Source organism: Tricharina praecox, assembly GCF_024521635.1.
Source record: "Tricharina praecox strain CBS 144465 chromosome Unknown BZA05scaffold_16, whole genome shotgun sequence".
NCBI classification, from domain to species: Eukaryota; Fungi; Ascomycota; class Pezizomycetes; order Pezizales; family Pyronemataceae; genus Tricharina; species Tricharina praecox.
The window spans coordinates 481362-505943 of record NW_026250418.1 but is presented as its reverse complement, the minus strand read 5'-3'; the positions used below and the strand labels follow the sequence as shown (position 1 = coordinate 505943).

Here is a 24582-nt window from a genome sequence, read left to right as displayed (position 1 = left end):
TGCGAAATAAATTGAAGATCTCTCTCTCTCCCACGGCAAAGGCGCGAACTGGAGCTAAGAAATGCCACGAATCGATATGAATGGCGGTACTCATAGTTGATATCTTTCCAAGAGGACCTACATATACCTTGTAGTAGGCAGCGCGGACGGCAACGGCATCGGCAACGGTAACCACTGCCTCCCTTTCACCCTACCCTCCTCAATGCTCGAGTGAGTCATTGAAATGCGTCTCTTCCTCACATTTCAGCCATGAAACCTTAAAGGCTAAGAGTTGCCATACCAAACTCTGCAGCATCACGTCGGATTCTCATTCTCCCACGTGATCGGAACAGTGAGCCCGGGTGAAAAGTTGCAAAGTTAAAACTTAAGGACGGCGGACTGTGCTCGTGCTAGTGCTAGTGCATAGGAGGTATTTGAGCCTGATATCCAGCATCACATCACGGTCAAAGAGCGGCCAGCACGAGAAGTAGAGAAAGAGAGGTGCATCCGGAGGAGTAGGATGAAGAGATTTAGATATCCATACATTGTCCATCACTCGCATCATTGGCTCCGTAAAACATCATGGAAGCCTGTAGATGGTTCGCAAGCAGCTCTGGATGGACACGCTCGGTTGCTTCCATCGAGTCACAGGCTGTAAGCCTCTCCGGTCGCTGAATTTTGCCGTCTCTTGCATGCTGCCCTCCCTCCCTCGCGCCAAAAGGTATAAAAAAGTCTTCTAGTCGAGACTATAGATAGCGGCCTCACCCATCTCCGAAGTTTAAAACGACCAGACTCCTCCAGCAGAATTTTAAACATCGGCCAAAAAAAAAACCTTAAGACAATGTGTTTAAGTGTCGCTCTATCCGCAGGATTCCTCCTCAGCACACCCCCTCTCAGCAGCAGAGCAGAACAGAGTACCTAGAGCATCGCAGCGACACCGATCATGACATCCCGGGACCTCGACCTCGACCTCGAGCAGCGAGAGCGCGATGTAGTCTCGGAAGTGAGTTCGAGCGTATACACCGACAAGATGGCATCCCGGGGCGTCGAGCAGCGAGACGTGGTCTCGGAAGCGAGTTCGAGCGTATACTCGACGCCCTCCGCCCCGGTCGATGTCAAGAGCGAGGCCACGCTAGAGCAGCGAGACCCCACCGAGCCGACGGAGGAGGAGCTCGCTACGCTTCCCAGGGTGCCCGGAAGATTGCCCCTGACGGCGCACACCATCGCGTTTGTGGAGATGTGCGAACATCTGTCGTTTTGTGGGACGATTTCTGTGTGTCTGTTTCTCGATCGCAGGGTAGGATCTGGAAAGAGAGGGAGTGCTGATCGTGGTCAACAGTTGTCAATTTCATTCAGCAGCCTTTGCCGGAAGGCTCGGTGACGGGGGCGGGGTTTGATGGGCAGTCCGGTGCCCTGGGATTGGGACAGAGGCTGGCAACGGCTATCACTACTTGTAGGTTAACCCCCCGTCCCCCTGCTGGGTGAAGGAAGGTACTGACTGAACGTTGGAGTTGACTCGATGTGGGTGTACCTTGTGCCCCTTGTGGGAGGATACATGGCGGACGCACACTGGGGCCGGTACACGACCATTTTGTACGCGTGCTTCCTCTCGATCGTTGGACACCTGCTGCTCATTCTGTCCTCGGTCCCGGTGGTCATCGTCAATGGAAAGTCGTCGATGGCATTGTTGATGACGGGGATTATTGTCACTGTGCGTTCCGAACAAGAGACTGGTGGGGTGTGAGCGTCGGCTTTTACTGATACGTTCTCGGTAGGGATTGGGAACCGGGTCCATCAAGGCGAACGTTGGGTGCGTGGCTTCGGTCCGATACCAGATGGTGAGTGCTGACTGGTGGCAGAACACTCATGGCCGAGCAGAGTGCCGACGCCCGACCAACCATCAAGGTCCTCAAAGACGGCAAACGAGTGATAATCGATCCGGAGCTGACGGTCTCCCGCTCATACCTCTACCTCTACCTAATGCTGAACGTTGCCGCCGTGAGTGGTGAAACCGGTCCGTCCGTCGCAGTCCATGACTTCCTCCTAGCATTCGCTGATATGCCGCAGCAATGGTCTACGCCGAGAAGTACGTCGGCTTCTGGCTGGCGTTCACGATCCCACTGTGCTTCTTCCTCACCTCGCCGTTCGTGCTGTGGTGGGGCCGCAAGCGCTACGTCCGCTCGCCGCCCAGCGGCAGCGTCCTCTCGAAGGCGATCCGGCTGTGGAGACTGGCGACGAAAGGGCAGTGGTCCATCAACCCCGTGACAACGTAAGCGCCATGTCCTTGCCGCAAGCACCTACCTGGGCTGATGGAGTGTCCCGCAGCTGCAAAAACCTCAAAAACCCCCTCCTCTGGGAGCGCGTAAAGCCCAGCAACATCCCGCCGGACCAGCGTCCCGCATGGATGACCTTTGACGACAGCTGGGTGGACGAAGTCGCACGCGGTGTCGGCGCATGCAAAGTCCTGGCCTGGTTCCCCGTTCTCTGTATGTCGTCCACCTCCACCTCCACCCTTTCCGTCCCACCCTTACTGACACCCGTACCCAGGGCTGGGCTACAACCAGATGCTGCACAACCTAACCAGCCAAGCGGCGACGATGCAAACGCACGGGCTCCCCAACGACTTCTACAGCAACGTCAACCCGTTCACACTAATCGTGTTCATCCCACTCTTCGACCAATTTGTGTACCCGTTCCTCCGAGACCACAACATCAACTTCAGTCCGCTACGACGGATGGCGACTGGCTTCCTCCTGGCCGCACTTGCACTAATCTGGTGTGCAGTGCTACAGCACTACATCTACAGCGTGGGACCCTGCGGTGTGCACGCCAACTCGTGCCCACCCGGGCCCCTATCGGTATGGCTGCAAGCGCCGGCGTTCTCGCTGATCGCGCTGTCAGAGATGATGGCGGTAACGACGGGAATGGAATACTGCTTCGCAAAGGCGCCCACGAACATGCGCAGCCTCGTGTACGCCGTGTACCTGAGCATGACGGCGATCGCGGCGCTCGCGGGACAGGCGTTTGTCCCGCTCAGTGACGATCCGCTGCTCGTGTGGAATTATGGCGTTATTTCGGTCTTGCTACTGCTCGGCACCGTGGGCTTCTCCCTGTGCTTTCGAAAATTGGATGGGCTGGAGAGGAGGGCGGGGATTGCGGGGTTGCCCCCGCTGCCAACGGAGGGGGCGGTGAGGGATCTGGAGAAGTGATGGTGATGGAGCGAGTGATGGTGCACGGTGGAGTTGGGGCGGATAATTTCTGGGTGGGCGGGTGGTAATATGAGGCGAGAAGTGGGCGCGGCTTGCGAAGCTGGATGGCGAGGAGATGGAGGGAGGATGTGAGGGTGCCGATTTTGATGGTAGAAATGGTGGTGAGGATCCGAAGGAGTAAAAGTGATTCATTATAGATATCAAATAGAATATCACAGGCATCGTACTTTCTACAATGCAAAATCATCGTTCACGAGCACTTCGGTTCGCCATAGCCTATGGTACTGGGTAGTAGAAAGGGTATGTGAAACGAATTGATGGTGGGAGGAGCACAGCACTCCAGACGTACGTACCAACCATACCACAAAAAATCACTCGATTTGGAATCTAGACTGCATGTTGGAATTGAGAGAAGAACTGAACTCGATTGATGTATTGATACGAGAAAGATGAGAAAGAAGACTGCTTATAAAGAAAAACGAGCTCATATAGACGATGAGGAAGCCGGGCCTCAGACAGAGGAATCAGTATGCGGCGATAACCGTCGCCGGACTGGGCTGAGGGCTCGAAGGGTTTAAAGAGGCTGACTCTGATGAGAAGCCATGGCCAATGAAGTGTGATTGACTCCGATTGACTCTGGGACAGGCCTAGTCAATTACCGCGATTGACTCCGGCACATGTTCAGTCAATTACCGCGGGTGCCGTCTCGAGTCAATAATGTATGATCCTCTTCCTGCGACCCTTTTTGAATCGACTGGGGGGCTCGATGTGAAGGGTGCCTTCACTCTGTAGAGGTAGCACTCTTAGGCCCCAGTTTGGTTCGCAGCTGCAGTTTGAATCTACCACACAAAAAGTGAGCTGCAGTTTCGAACCATAAACTTCCCCGAATGGGTGCCTGTTTGGCACACCACCCCAAGTTGATAACTCGAGAAACTGGAGATTGTCGACTGAGCCACAGTAAGTACAAATATACTCTATAGAAAATCACCAGTAGTACATGCCAGCATCGCCCCCGTAATCAACCCCACCATTGTCCCTCTTCATTACGCCTACGATGTCCGACACCGGCCACGTTCTACGGTTCCTCCGTTATGACTGTCGATAGGAGGAGTCACTTGCTGGTACGGCGCAGAGAGGGAGCCGCCGCTGTGGGATATGAGGGGACATCCCCTAAGTGACAGGAAGGGCCACGTCGCCGCTGTAGAAAGCTATGTAGTTATGGTTTTCTGGCGTAACTAGCCCCGAAGTTAGAGAAAAAGTGTGGCGTGCTGTCGAACATCTGGGTTGCCGAACGGTCACCAGGGGAGTTTGGCAGCTGCGAACCAAACTGGGCCTTATAATGAGCATCAACGTTGGCGGGGCCAGCGAGTCGCCTGCCCTCTCCGTCGTCTGCTTCGTCTGCTTCTTCTCCTTCTTCTTCTTCTTCTTTCTCTCCCATCGTCTACAGAATAGACGACCAACATCTACATCCTCTCTCCCCTTGTGTGTTCTCCTTCTGTCGACTCGCTTGTCGGTCTGGAGAGGCATTGGCAAGTAGACGGGTGTTTGAGTGATGGTGGTTTTACGAGGGCTCTTTGCCAACTCTAGGCCGACAGGAGTCCTCTTTAACTTTCTCCTCTCACCGACATCTCTTCCATCGCTCGCCACTGTAGGTTTGCGGGGTGGGTGGTGGTGGTTGGTTTAAGTGGTGGTTGGTTCAAGTGGTGGTTGGTTCAAGTGGTGCTGGGGTTGAAACGTCGAACAAAAAAACTATGGCATTTTAGATTATTTATTTTCTTCCAAACTATGGCATATTAGACTACGGTGCCAAAAAACTATGGCATTATAGACGTTTGCCGTAGTTCTAATTTTCTGCAGAAGGCTGTAGGATCTCTCCATACATGGCGAGTCACCGTGGAAATATACATCTCTGGATAGTCTTGAATTTCCCGCATACTTTATATAGTACACGTGACGAGTGTGGCTTGGCATGACTAACTACAACTACTCTACTGGGGCGATGCCACAGCGGCTTTCAAGCTTCATACACACACCTTGCGCAAACCACGACCACGACCACCACTACAACCACAACCACAACCACAACCCACCTAAACTCCGACACAATCCAAAATGGGAGGCGTAAGTCACGCCCGATCCCATACCGTCCCGCGCGTGTACTAACACTCCAGCAGGATCTCAATCTCAAAAAGTCCTGGCACCCCCAGCTGCTCAAGAACCAAAAGCGCGTGTGGGAGGAAGAAAAGCGCGCGCTCGACGAGCGCAAACGGACGGAGCAATGGAAGAAGGAGCGGGAAGAGGAGCGGCAGCTGCAGGAGCTACGGAAGATCCAGGAGGCAGCGGGCGGCAAGAAAGTTCTCGACCGCGTCGACTTCCTGTACAGCGGGCCGGCGCAAGGGATGGATCGGACGAGCGAGGAGATGGAGGCGCTGTTGCTTGGCAGGAGGAGGATCGATGGCTTGCTCACCGGAAAGGATAACGATATCCTCAAGAAAGATGCTGGTACGGAGGGGTTTTTGAAGGCGCCCACCGGCGTGGCAAATCAGAGGGATATCGTGGCGAAGGTGCGCGACGACCCGCTGCTGGCTATCAAGAGGAGGGAACAGGAGGCGTTGGAGGCGTACATGAAGGATCCGACGAAGAGGCGGAAGCTACAGGAGGCGAGGGGCGTCGATGACAAGAAGGAGAAGAAGGAACGGAGACATCGACACAGGCATGACGGCGACGAGAAGGACAGACATCACCGCAAGAGGTCACGATCACACTCAAGGAGGAGACATAGGTCGAGGAGCCCCCGGCGGGATAAAGGCAGAGATGATAAGGAGTATCGTCGCCGGTCGAGGGAACGAACGAAGAGAGCTGATTCTCGGGAACGAACCAAGAGAGCTGATTCGCGCGAGCGGTCCAGGAGGTCTGATTCGCGCGAGCGGTCAAGGAAATCTGATTCTCGCGAGAGACGACACCGATCGAGAACGCCAGAGAAGCGTGGAGAGTCTCACTCACACCGCCATGACGACGAGAAGCAGGACCGCACATCTCCGCACTCTTCACGTCGTCAAAACGATCGCCGACCTTCGCCCCCTCCGCGGCGCCCCTCGCCTCCGCCCCGTCCCCGCTACAGATCTCCGCCTCGCCACCACGCCAAGGCCACCTCGAACTCCGTTGCAGACGAGGAAGCAGAGCGTGCTCGGAAGCTGGCAGCGATGCAGAGCAATGCCAGTTCCCTTGACGCGGACCGTGCTAAGCGTCTTGCACTGCTGGCGGAGAAGGAGAAGGCGGCTGCGGCTGCTGAGGAGGACGCTAGGATGCGCAATAATAAGTATGGAGGAAGAGCACAGTTTTTGAATCAAGCTCATCGACAGGCTGGTGAGATGGACTTGGGTGAGAGGGTGGGGAGGTCAAGGCAGGGCCTTATTGTGGGTAGGGACCAGGACTAAACGTCATACTCATTTGATGGACTGGTAAAACTGAGGCCTCTTTTTGCGTCGAATTTTCTTAATAGTGGAATTCAAATTGGAGTTTGCGATTCGCCGGATGGCGGCTGTTGCGAGTGATATGATATGATTAGAACATGTGCGGTCTTCTGTTTCGTTTTTGTTAGAGCCACAGAGTAAATTCAAGACTAGTATCGACACGTAATAAACATCTCCTAGAGAACGACCTACATGTAACCAGCAAAGTCTAGAATGTGTTTCCTTACTACCCTAACTCTGCAGGAAGTTTGGCCCTTGCAAACCGAATCTTAGGCTAACACGGCGATACTTCATCCACAACCCCAAGTCTTACAAGCATAACGGGTGGATGATACCTGCTCCGTCCTTCTGGTCTGAAGTAGACGTCCGTTCAACCCCCTCCCACCAGCGATTCTAACACAGATCACGGGACGGAAGATACCTACCGAGGGGCCTGATGTGAAGTAGTAGTAACCGGAGACATACTCGCGGGATCACTTCGATGTATACGGTACTCGTGCCCAACGCTATGTGCTCGGGATGTGCCCTTGCTTGTCCTGGTTCCATACGCTGGCAGTCGAATACCTAGTATACTGTACCCACTCATCCACATATCAAACCAAGTCCGCCCAAGTGGATCGAGTGCTTGATGGTGTCATCTGACGGGCGAATTTTGGCGAGAGTGTGAACACGGAATTGAAAAAGTAACTACTATTGAAGCACCAGCGGCGGTAGGCCACCGTGGCTACATAGGTTTGTGGCCTCGGCCCCAAGAGATTAGTTTAGCTCGTTATAACGTCCTTTTGTACTCTCTTTTACTTCCATATCATAAACTGTCTTTACAAGGTATGTATAGTAGTCCGTCAATACAATTCTCACTCTCGCATCAACAACTACAGCCTACAGCGCAACGGTTTTCCCAACGCCGAACTTCAATCGCCAATCAAACCCTCAACTTTTTCTGTGGTTGCTACCTCAAGAGCTTGACCAGAGCGAAGACAGGCAATAAAACCATCGGACAGAACGCGAGTCAAGCGGCCCTCGTCATTTTGAAGATGATTGGCCTTTGCACGGCTGCTAACTATTTGCATTTAAAGGACATTATGTGACATTACATGGGTATTTTAACTTTTAAATAGGGTGATCAGCTCTAAGCACCTATTATGGTCCACATGATCAGTTACATACCACTATAGGGTGCCTACTTCCATTTCAGACAGATTGAATACATACCAGTCTGGCTTCGCAAGTTCATAACAAGCGAGCTCGATTCCCTGATCAACGGATCGATACAGTTCCAGCAGGCCCTGGCCTCCCGGATAGTGTGCCTCCTCGAACTCTTTCACTAATCGCCTCGCCTCGGCTGGCATTCTGGGTATCCGCCAGCTCACATCCCAGTCCTTCCAAACCATCCGAAGAAATGATGAGTAACTGCGAGGCACATCGGGGTCGCCGTCGCGGGATTTGCGAACCGTAGCCTGCAACAGCGGATCTATGTCCCTGCTGTTGACAGCGTACAAGTAATCGTATAGCGCTTTCTGAATTGAACGGTGGCGACACTTATCGCTAACACGGCCAAGATTGTGACAAAGCACCCTCTCGATTCGCAGAGCTGCGGTTGCAACGTTTCGCGCAGTGGTGAACATCTCTCTGTATCTTTCACCTCTAGTCATGCCGGAGTCACCTATTTGGAGGCGGTTAGTTCGGGTTCCGACAGTGGATATATCGGATAGCTTGCACGTACCATGGCAGAGGTCGTGCAGCCGGAGCGCATCCTTCCACAAGCTCCGTCCGATGTTGTTGGCGAAGACGGAGTCCTTTGGGGGCAGCATACGTCCGATGGTACCGATATTCGCTTCGTACAGGTACCCGAATCGACGGCAGGTATAGGCTAGGTTGACCGCATTGCCCAACCGCGGCAGGTTTTCGATGATCATCAACAGGAGCTCCGGTGGCATGGTAGTGAGGCTTTCGCGCATTGTTGCGTGGAGAGGAGAAGAAGAATGATGGTTGGCTAGTGAAACGAAAGATCGGTGTCGGTGTCGACTCCGGTTGGTGATCGAAAGCTTGTGTGGGTGGAGCTTGTTGGAGTGCGATGGGGGATGGTGATATCTTGGCTGGCGGTGATGTTTGCTTCAGCGGCAAGGAGGGGCAGAACGAATTTTATAGGACAAAGGTGGGGCGGTGAGCAGTCACAGCAAACAGCACTTCCACAGTACATACTACTCGAGCTCTGAGCTTAAAATTACTGGCCTTGCATATAGATGATGTCTCTGCCGTATCGGGTAATTTTGAGCCTGGCTGTGTCTCGTCTCCGAAAGAAAGCAAATTAAGTGCCTGGCCCTCTCGATGCACTACACCTAACTCACGGCAACCCTAAGTTGCCCTCGTGTAGCCGTCTGTGTCGACGCTAGGTGTTGCTGTGCGAGTGATATCGATGATGTTGTTCCTGGCAGCACTCGAAGTTGGATTGGAATAAGTCATTCTAAACCGCGATCTTTTTATGTACCTTCTTCCGCCTCTCCCCTCTCTCCCCCTCCCACCTCTCTTCCCTATCAGCCCTATCTACTACCATAAACAACCTTTTCCCACCACCATTATCTACCATCGATATAGCTTCCAACGTCAACATGAAGATCTATCTCAACATCTTGGTGGTCCTCTGTACGATCGCCGTCTTCACCTCGGCGGCTCCGACCGCCTTCGGCCCCTCCAGCGGCACCACCTCTGCGGTTCCGTCCACCTTCGACCCTTCCGGCGGCATCACCTCCAAGACCGACGAGACGAGAATCAATCTGGTCAACAGCCCTCGCTTCAAGATCCGGGACGACGACGCCATTAATACTCCATCCAACGATACCGACGACCCCTTCCAGGGACCCGAGGCCCAGCAGCTTACCTGCAAGACCTCGTGGGCCTCCCCGACTTATTCGTAGATCGACGGACTCATCAAGACTCTTAAGAAGGCGTAGAGCGGCAAGGGCTGTCGCTGGCACCAGTACAACGGGATCGGCAGCAAGTGCACCATGCTGGCGAAGTACAAGGGAGGCAATGTCTCGCTGTGTGGCAAGTCCAATAACAGCATGAAATGTGACCCCGTTATCTCGATGGTCAAGATGGTTAGGATGGGTTGTGGAAACGATGTGATGGGTAGGGCCGGAGGCAGCTGGGAGTGGTGGCTCAAGGATCTGAGCCTTATGGTTCATTAGCTGGCTGGGCGAGAGGGCTGGTGCATTGAGTCGGGGGTTTACCTCGGGAATGCTTGAATCCAATACCATTTCTGTCCTCCCCTATTGTTATTTACTGCTGCTGCTGTAGAAGTGGTCGATACATATCGCCATCATAGATGTCACTCGTAGAGTGCGAGTCGTGCGGGATGATCCATAGTTCGGGAGCCACACACACACAAACACGAAAAGCAATTTTCGCATATGGTATGCATAGAGGCTGTTCTGTAGAGTAAAACTGCTGGAGCTGCGCCCCATTACCTCCGTCTTAGCATCGCGGTGTAGAAGAACGGAATGACATTGACGGTGGACGGGAGGTTCGATATGTCACTACCAAAGCCTGTGTTCGGAGATTGCTTCTTTCGGACGGTGGGCTTCCATTCGGTGGAATGACCGTAACTAAACGCAGGCCATGTGTACCCATACCCTACCACGTTCACCGGTAGTCTTGGATATTCCTATCCGGCCCAATGAATAGTGAGCTGTACACTGCATCCACCACTACGTACTAGGAGCTGCCGATAAGTGGTGCCTCACCACCATTACGAATTATAAGCACTAGTCTATGTTAGAAGCGCACTAAGCCATATACAATCAAATGAGTGAGTGGATGTGACTAAGTTGCATGGGCAAGAAACGCTAAGTCGTATGGGGGAAAAACTGGTGAGGCAGCATTTACCCTTACACCAGTGTACATAGTTAGGGTTATCGGTCAGCCACGTTCGGTGGGCCACTTAGTCCAGTCAGTGATTAGGTAGAGTAAGATACAATTTTTTCAGATGGAATAGAGCCATAGCCGGGAGGCTACTTCTCCGTTAAAGGCAGAGAGATGTCATCACCTATCCGTGCATACTAACTTATGGCGCTGCGTATCTGATGTTTACTAGTTACATAGCTGATCCAACAATTCTGCGGACAGTTCGTGGCTGGTGATTACGGCGTTATCCGCAGGATTGTTGGACCAGCTACCTGGTAGCAGTCGGGAGGTAGTGATCAAACTCTGCACACAACAAATGTTATGTGGGACTTCTCATTTTTCTCCTTGCTCTTAACCGCGCGATTCACCACGACTGCCTGCAGATATCTGACCTCGCCTTGCCATCCTGCTACTAACAAATAGTAAATAGTAGGGCTCCTGGACAAACGAGGGCGGGGAAGCTCAATCCAGCAATCGCTTAACTAGAATTAGCTGAGCATTGCCACGGTACGGTATGTAGTGAAACCCACTCCTCACCGCTCGGAGAGATATAACACGTGTACTGGTTTCGCCTAACGCGGGGGCCCGCGGAAACCGGACGTCTGGCGTCAGCCGACGGCTGAAGCGCAGTGGTCCGAGGGTTATCGTGTTTACAAGTATAGTTTTAAGATTCCGACGCCGCATCGTTACATCAGGGGGGGCGTCACACATGGGTTTAGTGCGTGGGTCGCAAATAAGCGATCGGTAGCGGCGGTTCTTCCATGCGACAAGCACTGGCACTGCAGCATGAGGTAACTACCATTCTTCACCCAACGCCTGAAAGCCAGTTGGGAAGAGATCGACACTTTACTCACTGGCAGAACCCGTCGTGGAATTGAGATCTGACTCTAGCTCTTTCGCATGGGCGGCATGTTTTCTTTTCTTTTCTTTTCTTTTCTTACCATGTTCGTCATATCACATCCAACCGAATCCAATCCTGCAAACGAACTACATCTTTTCCGTCCCCTCCTAGTTTGCCCAATCGGTTACTGGTTCCACGGCGCATGGCGGGGGATTCTAAAAGCGAACTGGATCCGAGACACGAGTGACCACCCATGGAACGCATGGAAACCCCCACCCGTACCCATTGATCCGCCAAAAGGAGTTTGAGTCCTGACTCCCAACCTCGTGCGCGTCGCTTCATCAACCAGTCGTGTGGTGATCCATACTTTTGACGGTAGGAGTTGATCAGAGTGCTACTATACAGTAGGTAGGGTGATGCATGACGATCGGTTGTAATGCCCGGCAAGGATTGAGTGCAGCTGAACCGATTCGCATTTACTTCTAGAAAGTCCAAATTTCTTTTTTTCGTCGGATATCGCTCGAACCGATCAATGTCGGTCGTACGTACCATCGCGTTCCTGGTGATGTCTCTGGTTACCATCATGGTCTAACTATCCTCCAACGCCGTGAGACGGAATGGATCAACAGAGTCCCGGATTTCCGAGCTCTCTCTTTCCGTCGGGGAAGAACGCAAAATCCGGGGCATAAAGTGCAAGAATAGCACTGAGACTCCCGCTACAGGCGACGACTCAATGCTGTCGCCAAAGGAAAAGTGCGGTAAAGCAATTTCTGACCGCAAACCCCCAAATATCCGAGTCATGTGCAACGGGGGCCCTGAAGAATGTTCCGCTTGGGGAAGTCGAGAATGTTCGCACTGCAGCAGCCGTGTGCGCCAGCGAAATCCGTTGGGGAGGACCGGAAGGATTTTTCAATGAATCTGCCGCTTGACAGTTCACTCCGTTCATGCTGACCTCGCAGCCGGAAGATCGATCGTGGTAGCTATTCTTCTGGAGATAGCCACGCATCGTGCGACATTTGTAGGGCTTGTTGGAACTTATGCCTAGCCTGGACGTTAATCCTGGTACGCATTGCTGTTCTCCAAAACACAAAGCTAGCAGCATCCCCCAGGTTCCCATGGAAAGTATATTGCGCTCGGAATGCCGGACTCTAGAGTAGTGTGTGTACGGTGGGCACCAGGCCGCGTGAGTTTGTGGCTGAACATGGCGTTGCTTGTTTGTACAGCTACATACGTGTTGACCGAGACAGTCGTCTTGCGCGCCGTAGAAGAGCCCGGAAATTCGGTCCATGCTATGATGGCCTATGCTTTGTTTTTCCGAGTAAATGCATTAGCGGGGAGTAATCCATTACTGATTATGGATGCGTTTGGTGGTGTGGTTGTCAAAAAAAAACTCGCAAATAGCGCCCTACCATAACTTCTCACTCGTCCATCCGCCAGCGTGTACCCACGTCGTCTCGCCCGACTGCCGTGCCGTACAGCTGCGTTGGGCGTTTCTTCATCACCGGAATCAGCAGTCCTATGGATTGTTGATCGGTTGGCTGGTCAAGTATGTATCCTGAGGTATCAAAATGGGGCCATCCCCCACTGTTGTATCCAGGTTAGCTGGCAAACGAAAACAATCCCTTCCATCTGAACACTCTCGGCGGTGTCTACCCGGCGGTCCAAATATTCCGCCCATAGTTCTCATCTACAACAATCTTCCTATCCAAAGACTCAATTTCGGCACTAGCGGCAGCGTCCGAGAAGAGAAGGCTCTTAGGCGGGACATACGGAGCGTAATGGCCAGAACCATCGGCAGCGCAGATTACGACTTGCTCCAAAAGATTCCGATTGACCATAGCCAGTTGGACATGGATATCCGTCCACTCACATCGGAGCTCTTCACGTTTCACTCTTCATCTCCCGGCGGGGGCTACTACGCTCTCCACGAGCTCTGCGACTACGGCACCATGCGCTACCACATCCTCATTACGTGCAGTGACGAGACGGCTTCCTGTATTGAGAAGACGCTCCTACTAGAATGCAAAGCCTCCATGAGCCGCGACCTAAACGACGACGGCCGCGAAGACGCTATATGGAGGGCCTGGCGCGACCTGGAACATCTTTGGCATCCCGTGGTCAAAGCGGACTATCTCTCGCAGATGCGGCAGATGACGTCGGGGGCAACGACTCCGAACCTCATTGCCAGGAGGGGCTCACCCTTCCCCCACGGACGGAAGAAGACTCTTGTCAAGCTCCACGTCTTCACGGTGGATGGCACGATTGCGACCAAGGAACACCTCGAAACGCTCAGATGGCCCCGATACGACCCTCTGCCGAACACCTGGCCGAGCCTTGCAGTGTTTGGCCCCACACATGTCACCCTGGGCCCATTGGTGCACGGGCGGCTCGGCAATCTCGTCATCGCTGGCGGCTCGCGATACCTCTTCAAGTCGCTGCAGGGCTTCTTTGACACCCAGTACTTTATCCGGCTCGTCGACAATCTCGTCAAGCTCCAGGGTTCGCCGCGATTCCCGGTTCTGGCGGGTTTGGCCGAGTCCGAGGAAGGAGATGGAAGGATCGACGGACTCCTACGGGAGTACGTCGAGGGCGAATTTCTGGACGCAATCGATCCGACGGAGAAGGACCGGGCCACCAGACAGAAATGGAAGCGGCAGATCGTCGAAGCGGCTGAGATCACCCAGAGAGTTGGTGTGGCGTGGTCGGATGCGTGCGTCTCAGATATATTCATCAGGAGGGATGCGGATGGAGCGGAGAATGCCCTCGTCTGTGGTGTCGGTAGTAGGATCCTCCACACTATGGGATCCGGACGGCTCTTAGAGCCTGAAATCGGAGAAGTCCGGGGCTTGGAGGAAATCATGAACTACATTGATGATATCAATGGCGCCAATTGACGCCCTGTCAGGGTGGGCCAGACCATATGGGGGGCTGTTTCCTTTGTCATACTTTCCCAAATAGGATGAGTCTGCACGCCGGTCACACGTGTCTTCCACATTCTCTGTTTCTCAGGGGGCTTCACTTTCTCTCACCTTTCATGTTTTCAGTCATAATTATCTCAAAATATGCAAGCTGCCCACTTGTTTTAGCTATTTTCCTGATTAATTTTTAAGGTAAGCCCGAAGTATGGCGGTTGCGGAGTCGCACGTGGGTCGTGAGATGTTGTGGGGCGGGCCGGTTCATCACCCGGCAGAGTGATCCGTCTTATCCTCGACTACCATAATTGTTCTTCTATTTTGTTTCAGTGCTTTGGTTTCGATATGTTTGGCGGCTAACGCCTCATTCGGGCGCCAAAGACGATGCCTCGGTTGGCGGGAGCTTCCTTTTCAAGCGCAATATACCCCCGTTAGATCTTCCTGGCTGTCTGAAACCGAGACGCTCAGAGCATGATGCCAAGGCAGTTTTTTGGGGTTCTTCTTCTGCTTGCTTTCCCCCTGCCCCTGTCAGTCTCTACACCTTTCTTTGGATCTTGTCTTTCTGCTGTACTCTACCTTTGTTTCTGGTGTGAAGAAGTATCACTCTCATGACTAACGATGTATTCTCCTTGTCCTTCTTACTGTCGCTAGCCAATTGATACGGCACCAATGGGGGGTTGACCGTCTAGGTATTCGATAGATGATGATGAAAAAGAAGAAGAAGAAGACCCCGCCACTGCTGCCTGCCAATGTCGATTCCGACCAACGTTGATGCCCACTGCTAACCACATTGGTTTTCTCCCGCCGACAGGTGTCCTCCTTCACTTCCTCCTCTCGCCGACAGCTCCTACATCGCTCCGCCACACTACCTAGCCTATGTAGGAACTTCTCTTGTTTCATTTCACCTGCAACATCGGCGTGAGAGGACCAGTTTGGTGATCAGTGTACATCACGAAGCCAGGCACCACCAAATGGGATTGCATCCGTGCGGGTTCCCAGACATGAGCTTATCTAAGTCCACTGTTGATGTGCAAATACCGGTAGGGTGATGAGGAATAGGATGAATTGAGGCGTTCCCGCCCTCCCAGTTCCCAAGACCAATGGCATCTACATCTACATCTAGGTGGGCCCCGCGCATCACTAACCGCATGTCTCGTTCACCACCCGTGCTAACCTCGCGTATGTAGTGACCATACATACGCACTGTGGGGGCGCCCTATTGGCGGCAGCGACGGAATGCAATGTGCGCTTAACGAACTCATTCCCGCCGCGGTTGCCGATGTCTTCCCTGCATTGAGGTGTCGCCCAATGCTTTTTCCTGCCGGGGGTCTGGTTCCTGCACTTGCGTTCCATACGTTATGATTCGAGCTGTTCCTCCCTCTCCCCCGCTCCCCAGTGTCCAGGAATATTTGTTCTCTCAACGTCACATTTACCTTCGGATCATACACATCAATGGCCTCGCCGGTGGAGAACGTGGATCTCCAGCCTCGTCGCATCATTTATCGCTCCGCCGACACTGTGATTTTGTGATCTGGACCCCACCATGCGGACTAACCAAAGCTTGGAAGTTGATCAAGCGAGCGAAACAAAAATAGGACCGGCAGGAGTGCGTGCGCCGTGGGTAAGGTTTCCACCTAGTTTCCACCTAGTTTCCACCGCGTTTAACGCTACACCATCATTGACTCTGATTCCTCACACACTCCCGCCGTGACAGACACAACAACAGCAACAAAATCCTTACCAAACAACTGAGCACACTCACAGCAACGCATCCGCCATGAAGGTAGGGGGGCTTGCACTCCGGCGCTCCCTCACGGCACGTAACTGACCTGGCCTGCCGAACACAGATTCTCAACCCCCGCGTCGGAATGCTCAGCAACCACGAAGTCCTCGTGCACATTACTGCGATGAAAGCGCGCTACACCGAGATACACCACCGCGTCGGCGGCGCACACGCAATGAAGGCCGAAAACCTCGAGACCGTGATGAAAGAAGTGTGTATCGATCCCGTCCCACATTCGCAGTCAGCCGGTCGATCGCTAACCCGCGGGCCCCCGCCCTCCCAGGTCCGCGACTACCTCCTCGTATCGCCGTGCGCATCGCAAACCGACGGGCAGATCTCGACGTTCATGGAGGCGGTGAGCGCATGGCCGCTAGAAAAGGGTGAGCTGCTGCAGATCGTCAATGAGCGGCCCGAGACGATCGCGGAGCTAGACTGCATCGTCGAGGAGATGGATACGCGGTTCGATGAGAGCGTGCAGGTTGAGATCCTGGCGACGGTAAAACGCCTCCTGCCGCCGAAGCCGCTGGGCGGCGTAGGCAGTGCAGACGGCGGGGACATGGCGGCTGGTGCCGGGGAGGCGCAGTAATGCCCCACTTCCCCGTTTCTGCCGCTGCGTGGTTTGGTACGGAAGGGCTGGGGTATGGGACGAGAGGATATGGTTCGAGAGAGATGGAGCCGTCCACCCAAAATCCGTCACTCCTACTTCACTTTCAAATGCTTTGTTTACGGGCATCTTGGTTCCACCGTCTCTTCCGGGCTTTGGGCATTACTCACAGTGAGTGGCTTCGGGGGGAGGGCTTCCGGGCATCGAGTTCAATCCCAACGTGGCTGCTGCACGAAAAGGCGTGGGACTAAGCGAATTTGAGAGGCATAGTCTTATGTAACCGCCTACCCTCTCACCGCGAGTTCTCCAATATGAAATAGAGAGTTTGCGCTTCTTGCTCTTTTCCAATACACAGTCCATAAGGACCACCGAACATGCATGATATCAGAGTGCGAGATGAATCTTAGGAAGCAAGGCATAAACACATGCAGCCCCCCAACGAGGAATTTTCCAACTCGTGCCATCTGCTGTAGACCATCATGGCTCCCCGCCGCTACTCGGCCACTGGTCCAATGATCAACTTAACATCACAGACCCCACGCTGCAAGCCTGCAACGTCCTCAGCGCCTCCTCCGCCTCCTACAATCCCCAGGCACGACCTCTACCCTCGCCAGCTGCAGCGTCCCCTCGCTGATCCCCCGCTCCAGCCACCCCCAATAAAACCACCTCGTGAACTCTTCATGTTCCGGCTTCAGATAATAATCCAGGTACTGAAAGAACCTCTCCTTCACTCCCTCTGGCAGAGCAACAAACTCGCCCCGCCGTCCTGCGAGGCGGCGGCGGTGTTGTTGTCAGTTTGGGTCCTTTGCGGAGGAGATGCACGAATCCATGTGCGTAGTTGCTCGGAGCTCCCAAGGATAGCCGGAAAGACCAGCGGGATGTCCGATGTCCGATGTCCGATGTCCGATGTCCGATGTCCGATGGGCAGGATGCCGTTTTGTACGATAGCTTTCAGACTTCCAGTCGGCCGGCTGCACTGTGCAAGGCGATGGTGTGGTTCTATTCATCAGTTCATCTGTTCGGTGAGTAAGTTCCGCCGATCCGGCGAACTCATGCATACTATAGGTAGATAAGCGGTGTATCAATCACTAGGTAGTCCCCCTTCGCCGGGCGCGGGATACGGTAGGTATGAGGATTACTTGACCTCCAGTGCTACTGCTGCACGCGTAGGCCGTGGCCAGGAGCCAGCCTTCAGGCGACGATGTTTGGCGCACCTACGTAAGTACTGGAGAATTGTGAATGGCACTAGATGTATCGTGGTATTACATGTGTGGTTTGTATCCTCAGTCTCGGAGGCTGTGGTCATCACCATCAGAGTCCAGACTTACATAACCCCGACAGATTTGTCGGCTCCGATCGATCATGTTGGCAGTTGGGCTCCAACGATGCTCCAACGACGCGGGAGGCCTACATAAAGGTGCAACCACATACATACCATATAGAGCCAGGCAATAAAGTCATCAAGCTTGTGGCAGCCTGGTATGGGCACGATTTTGACACAACCCGCATGAAAATATTTATACTTATATTTGTATAAATTCTCAATAAGCCTATTCATAAAAAATGTTTGGTCAGGGTTTTCAGATTCCAGGGCATTTTGTTGAATAATCCTTCCTCAATCCTGGCGCTGTGAAAATGATTCGCGACTCCAAAGCTTTCTGCAAGGCTTACTCACCGCAAACCTTGTGAGCTCATAAGGCTCTATAAGGATGCCATAAGTCATTTCAATAAATAAGGGATAGTAAGGCTTATACGCTCATAAGGACTTTTTCTGCATCAAGCTTTACGCCATGCGATACTTCTCACTTATCAATGCTCTTCACTTATCAATGGTCTTCACTTGGCGATGCTCTTCTTCCGTACCTTTATTATTTATATACCTAAACTACTCCTTCCCCGCTCCCTCCCTCCCTGCCCCCTTCCCATATCCTCCCCCACTCACCAGCCCAGCCCACACTATCCTGTGAGTATATATACTAGATTCACAAATTTTGTACCGCCTCCCACTCCACCTACTACAAGCAGTAAGCTGCTTTACCATCACCCTGATCGAGCTTACCGAGTCCAGCGTTGACGATGTGTGGGCAGTGCTGCGGCGGGCCGCGGGATGGTAACCTAGTAGCTGTCGGCGAAAGGATCAGATGTAATAGCTAGTGAGGATAGTTAGGGCAGCCAATGAGGAAGGAACGAACCTGGGAAGCTTCTCGAGAGGCCTCTCTCTCTCCTCATCATAACGGAATAGACGATCAACCCCTACCTCCTCTTCATTCTGTGTGTGTTCCTCTCTACCCGCCCCAGCCTAGAGGTGTTAGCAAAAGAGCCGTCTGCAAAAATGTCTTCTCGCAGCGGATACAGCGCTGGCGGCGCAGCGAATTAGTAGTACCTAAAGTGAAAGAAGTGATGGAGGAGCTATAGTAGGCGAGAGGAGGGATGCCAGCGAGAGGAGGAGCTGTCTGCGAGATGAGGAAGTGATGGAGGAGCTGTCTATGGGAGGAGGAGTAGTCAGCGAGATGAGGAAGTGATGGAGGAGCTGTCTGTAGGAGGAGGAGTAGTCAGCGAGATGGGAAGTGATGGGGGAACTGCCAGCGAGATGAGGAAGTAGTGGGGGAGCTGTCTGTGGCAGGAGGAGTAGTCAGCGCGATGAGGAAGTGGTGGGGGAGCTGTCTGCGAGATGGGAAGTGATGGGGGAGCTGCCAGCGGGAAGAGGAATTGTCAGCGAGATGAGGAAGTAATGGGGGGAGCTGCCGGCGGGAGGAGGAGTTGTAGTGTAGGTAGTGTAGTGGGGAGGGTTGTGGGGGGTCGACGGCATGAAAAAGTTGGGAGTGCATACTTAGTGACGACATCCCTTACTCGGAGCGCCAGTGCTAGATGAACATAAGGCCGATGTAAGAAGTTCCGTGTCAAGCAGTCTGATTTTCGCATATGCGCCATGGATCCGTAAAGGCGATAGAACCCATGGTTTCGAATAAGCTCATTAAACGCTTATATCATGCTTGTGAAGAAATCAAGCCTGTGGCGCTCGAAGGGTTTTCTTGGATCAGGCCGAGATAGCTTATAATGCTTCCCAAAACCTGCTAGTCTCACAGTCATTATCATACGTCAGGGCTGTGCATGTCAACACTGACTACATATCCCTTAGGATGGCCTAAGTCTCACAAGGTGAGAAGGCTGATTTATGAACAGTGGTTTCTGTTGGGCCGGCAATATGTAGGAGCCATGAGAATTCTAGAGTTATGGGAACATATGCCTTATTTTGGCATTCCCCTTATAGAAACCCTACGGGGTTGCACGTGCTTATGACTGGCTTATATAAGAATTATCTGAATACCTCCCTTATGATAAGGACGACATAATCTTGATGACTTTATTGCGTGCCTCTATATGGTACATCTTACATACAAGAGATATGCATGCATAGGAAGGCAAGGATCCGCTGTGCCATATGTGACGATGCACGAGCTGTCAGAGCAGTCGGAGCAGTCGGAGCAGTCAGAGCAGTCAGAGCAGTCGGAGCAGTCGGAGCAGTCAGAGCAGTCAGATGTCAGCAACCTTGCTTGCATCGCCGCAACCGTGAGTCGTGACAACCGCAGCGGCTCACGCATCCTCACTCGTCGCAGTTTGCGGTTTGCGGTTTCCAGTTTCGCACTTTACCCGATTCGTTACGCTCCACTGTCCACTATCCAGTCGCCGCAATCTAGTCGCCGCAGTCCAGTCTCCACAGTCCAGTCGCCGCAGTCCAGTTGCCGCGGTCTAGACAGGTAGGTCGCAGTCTAGACAGGCCGGCCGCCGTATGCGACAACAACAGCAACAATTCGATGTTCCCTCATTGCCTCTTTGCCTTCGACCTTCCATCACATTCTATGATATCGATGCAGTGCTCCAATGGGGTCACAGCAATCGCAGCAATATAATCCAGGTAAGGGGCGGAGTGGGGGAGGGGGGAGGGGGGAGGGGGAGGGGCAGGGGATTTCGCGTAACTTCGTACCCGCCTCACCATACGGTACAGGCCCGGGAGTCCGACGACGACGATGGACGATGGACGGTGTGGTTCGCAAGGCTGACCTCCCGGGGAAGGGGGGGAGGCGAGGCTGCGATATTTGTGCCCTCACTCGCGGCGAGACGTGGCGGCAGCGGCTTGCTCGGTGGCCGGCGAGCTTCGGTAGGAAAAGGGCAGAAGACATTTCGAGCCATCCCATTGAGTCAACCAGCAGCAGCAGCAGCCCTGGGCCCTGGGGGGTCCGCCGGGCCTCGGCCCCGGCAGGTGCCGACATGCCGACGTGCTGTACGGTTCCTTTTCACATGCCTCTGGAGGAGATGGGGTGGGGTAGCCAAACAAGCCGCCTTCGCTTTCCGAAGCTCGAACTGCGCCCTCTCTCCTCTCAACACATGCTACCGTGGAGTAAGCTGACCCGTGATGATGGTTGGGATTCAACTAACTCCCCCCTCCCTCCCAGTCGGGTCACCGGGTGGCGCCACCATCACAAAAGCCCTGAGCAGCCTAACTAGAGCATCCATCCCGTGAATAACCCGGGAGTATCCAGAGCTATCTGCAGTTATGGGTGGCGAATGGCGAATTACGGCTCGGGTTAGCACTGCCTACCACCGCCTCCCCAAAGCCGACCCAGAGCCTACCCAGAGCCTATAGTAGTGTAGTGTGTGGAGCCATATTCCCAAGCCCGTTCCAAGCCATAATCCCAAGCAATAATCCCAAGTCACATGTAGAGCAGTCCCGCATTTCTGGATGGATGCGATGTTTCGCTGCGGTGTTGCGGCGTTGCAGCGGTGGCGCTCGAGTGAGATCCTGTGCTTTTACTACAGTTAGGTGGGGGTTCCAGAATCCAGGATCCAAATCTTTCGCGGGATCATCGCACAGTTGGTTGGATAGGTGTATGTACCTATGTAGAGTACATACGCCTGCTATAGAATAGAGAGAAGCATGGTCCGCCCAGTGGTGTTTCGGGCGCACTCGTGACTCGTATGATTTTGCCTACCTGGGTATGTACTTAGATAGTCTCCGTCGTGGGTTTGTGGAGCGCCCGCTACGTACCGTATGGGCGAGCCGCCCGTAACTATAGTTTGTAGGTACCGTATGTAGTTCTCCGATCTGGACGGACGACCTGTGCCTGCGCATCGGGGCGCCTCGGGGGTGTTCCGCTGGGTATCATACCTATCATTTCATACCTATCATGATTCATACTAAGAGCAGTGACAGGTAGGTATATAGACAGTTGTACAGTACAGCGTTTGACCGGCGAGCTACATACGTTCGGTTCGGCATCTGGTTTAGCCGGGGCCCGTGGAAAACTGGCACTGGCACTGGCACTGGCACTGGAGCAGTTACCAGTCCTTGCGTCGGAAGCCTAGAATCGAGGTTGGAAATCGAGCCCGCGGATTACATACCTCCCTCCGGCTTCTGCCTAACGGCGAGTTTTTGGTGTTTGGTCACTGGTGCCGCTCGCTATAGTACCTTGAGTGAGTAGAGTGAGTACCTCGTGCGATTCTTGCTACATACATACGCCAGCTGGGCTTTGGGATCTATCTATGTTGGAAATCTGGCGGGCCCGCCTCTCCGTCGTCGTCGGACATTCCGATTTCGGGGGACGAACGGGGTTGCAGCTGGAGACTGGAGTACGATCTAACCAGCATGAAGCTTCCGCCCCCGCGCAGCGAATCGAGATGTATCTACTCTGCTATAACTATAGCACTACTAATAGTTACTCTATTTACTCTAGTTACCGCCCCCCGGCCCGAGCACCTACCGTACATATCCCCGCACCCACCATCACGACCGCAACCACCACCACAGCAACTCCACCAAAACTGCACCAGCGGCATCCAGACGAGCGGACTGTGGGACGAGTGTCGTTCGTTTGCATGTGGCATCAAAAATAAGAGCGGCAAACCTGGACTTCGGGAGTCGGGACACGGGCGGGGGCATTGGCGTTTTGTCTAGGGATACCTGTATCATGTATCATGTAACTATCGCACGGTACGCCCAACCACTTGAGTACCTACTCCATGGAGGCACATGTCCAACAAGGGGAGGCACCTAGGTAACGTAGGCTGTACCGTAGCAGAGTAGAGTAGACACCGGTATGTAGGCAGCCTACGGACAGAGATACGGATATGTAACTATCGGTGGATGGGGATGGGAATGGGAATGGGAATTTTGTCCTTTTCGATGTCGGTGTTGCGGTGTCTTGGTGGTGCCATGGGCTCTTGGTGGTGCGGTGCCATGGTGGTGCGCCCGCACCCACCCAGCCGGCCAGCCAAGCGTCACACCCTCCCCCCCCGTCGGACAACGGCAATCTGGTATCGCGATAGTTAGGTTAAAGATCAACCACTGCCGATCGCCATCGACAGGGCCTACTGACTGCTAGGTATCATATCTACACAGTATGTACTCGTACATACCTTCTTCCTTTTCCTTTCCTCTCCCCCAGACACCAGAGGATAAACGCACCCCATAGTTCATAGTTAGCGGGATATGTGGGCAAGTGAGTTGGTATGTTTCATCCTCGACCTCCATAAATGCAGGAGGTCGTGTAGGTACTCGGCCTATGGATGGGTGGGACAACCGTCCATACATGGACCGCTCTCCATACTGCAGAGTACGGTGGAGTATGTAAACACGGTACCATACCTACCCCCAGAATAGAGCGCCTACTGCGGTGCATGCAGGTCTCGCTGCTGCCGAAAGAGAAGAGCCAGCCAGCCACCTGGAGTGGAGAGGCGGATGGGATGGGATTTATGTATGGGATGGGCATATGGGATGGGACGCAGTGGCGCGCCGGGAAAGGAGGGATGTGATTGATGGGAGGGATGGGATGGATGGGATGGAGCATCGGAGGCGAGTGGAGAGCGCACACAGCACAGGGTGTGTGCTTGCTCCGGATCGACAGATGCAATCTTGATGGGGAATCTTTGCCATAGATTCCGACTTGCTGGGGAAGTTGTTCGGCGTGTGGGTTCCACTCTATTTCGCTGCTGCGTGACGGTGCACGCTGACGTTGGGCCGGGCGGTGTGTAGGTAGGGTTGGTGCATACCGGCACATGGTAGGGTAGAGTCAGTAAACTCCATGCATCCGACTATCGAGTATCTGCTATGTGCTGCCGAGTCTGCTCAACGCGCCCCTGTGTATGCCGTAGTGCTATATTGTATTGTACGTGTCTGATCTCCATGCGTTTTTATACTGTGGAGTGTGAGGCTTTCGCCAGTCTGCATGGGATAGTCATCACTCTACTGCTAGATATGCTGCTCTAGCACCGGCAGTAGATGCGACGCCACACAAGCCTTGATGGAGATCTTTGCACCATCCACCTCCTCCGCTTCCTCCCCCCGTCCCCGCGTCCTCCTCCTCCTACTGCTCCTCCTACTCCTCCATGCTTAATCATCCTCGTAGTCCCGAACAACTGCTGAGATGGAGAGACACGGATTTTCCCTCCGGCATAAGCGATCCGCAAAATGTGCCCCTGCTAAAGGAATAGTATAGGCAAGTACTCTAGATAGGTACATACGGCCACATCGAAAAACCGCCAGCCCCTCCCGACCCCGTCGAGTCGAAGCAAAGCCGACGAAGAAGAAGAATCCTCTTGTCTTGTCGTGTCTCTCCTCCACATAACTAATCTACCATTCGTGCACCCAACAACTCTCGCTCGCTCGCACCGAACTCCGCTCTGTTCCACTCCACTCCACTCCACTCCACTCCACTCCACTCCACTCCACCGAACCTGCACTCACAACTCCACCACCACCACCACCTTCACCACCAACACCATCACCACCACCACCCATCACCACCACCACCATCTTCACCACCTCCACCTCCACCTGCAGCCTTGTATCCGCACTGACACCGAAAAGCCGACCAGGATTGC

General features: G+C 53.6%; 6 protein-coding genes across 6 annotated transcripts; 5 read left to right on the top strand and 1 right to left on the bottom strand.

Moving 5' to 3' along the window:
• Positions 1-1123: 1123 nt before the first annotated feature.
• Positions 1124-3412, top strand: BZA05DRAFT_454686 (MFS peptide transporter; the record flags this gene model as incomplete). The annotated part of the gene is made up of 8 exons (XM_051487526.1): positions 1124-1256; positions 1319-1432; positions 1491-1690; positions 1755-1789; positions 1839-1993; positions 2047-2248; positions 2305-2465; positions 2527-3412. Coding segments are annotated over 8 exons (1662 nt in total), but the record flags the coding sequence as incomplete, so codon positions are not given.
• A 1795-nt stretch (positions 3413-5207) lies between these two features.
• On the top strand, positions 5208-6864 carry BZA05DRAFT_474817 (Pre-mRNA splicing factor-domain-containing protein). Its single transcript, XM_051488147.1, has 2 exons — positions 5208-5309; positions 5363-6864. Exons 1-2 carry the CDS (start codon positions 5301-5303, stop codon positions 6623-6625), a joined length of 1272 nt encoding a protein of 423 aa, XP_051338455.1. The 5' UTR covers positions 5208-5300; the 3' UTR covers positions 6626-6864.
• Positions 6865-7670: 806 nt separating this feature from the next.
• BZA05DRAFT_454676 (uncharacterized protein) lies at positions 7671-8757 on the bottom strand (the record flags this gene model as incomplete). The annotated part of the gene is made up of 4 exons (XM_051487525.1): positions 7671-7721; positions 7829-7841; positions 7874-8324; positions 8385-8757. Coding segments are annotated over 4 exons (888 nt in total), but the record flags the coding sequence as incomplete, so codon positions are not given.
• A 454-nt stretch (positions 8758-9211) lies between these two features.
• BZA05DRAFT_454670 (uncharacterized protein) lies at positions 9212-9849 on the top strand (the record flags this gene model as incomplete). The annotated part of the gene is made up of 2 exons (XM_051487524.1): positions 9212-9572; positions 9657-9849. Exons 1-2 carry the CDS (start codon positions 9271-9273, stop codon positions 9847-9849), a joined length of 495 nt encoding a protein of 164 aa, XP_051338453.1. The 5' UTR covers positions 9212-9270.
• A 3166-nt stretch (positions 9850-13015) lies between these two features.
• Positions 13016-14299, top strand: BZA05DRAFT_474816 (uncharacterized protein; the record flags this gene model as incomplete). Its single annotated transcript, XM_051488146.1, has 1 exon — positions 13016-14299. Exon 1 carries the CDS (start codon positions 13184-13186, stop codon positions 14297-14299), a length of 1116 nt encoding a protein of 371 aa, XP_051338452.1. The 5' UTR covers positions 13016-13183.
• A 1640-nt stretch (positions 14300-15939) lies between these two features.
• On the top strand, positions 15940-17073 carry BZA05DRAFT_401594 (RNA polymerase Rpb4-domain-containing protein). Its single transcript, XM_051484004.1, has 3 exons — positions 15940-16100; positions 16165-16311; positions 16384-17073. The coding sequence occupies exons 1-3, from the start codon at positions 16095-16097 to the stop codon at positions 16684-16686; spliced, it is 456 nt and encodes a 151-aa protein (XP_051338451.1). The 5' UTR covers positions 15940-16094; the 3' UTR covers positions 16687-17073.
• The last annotated feature ends 7509 nt before the right edge of the window (positions 17074-24582 follow it).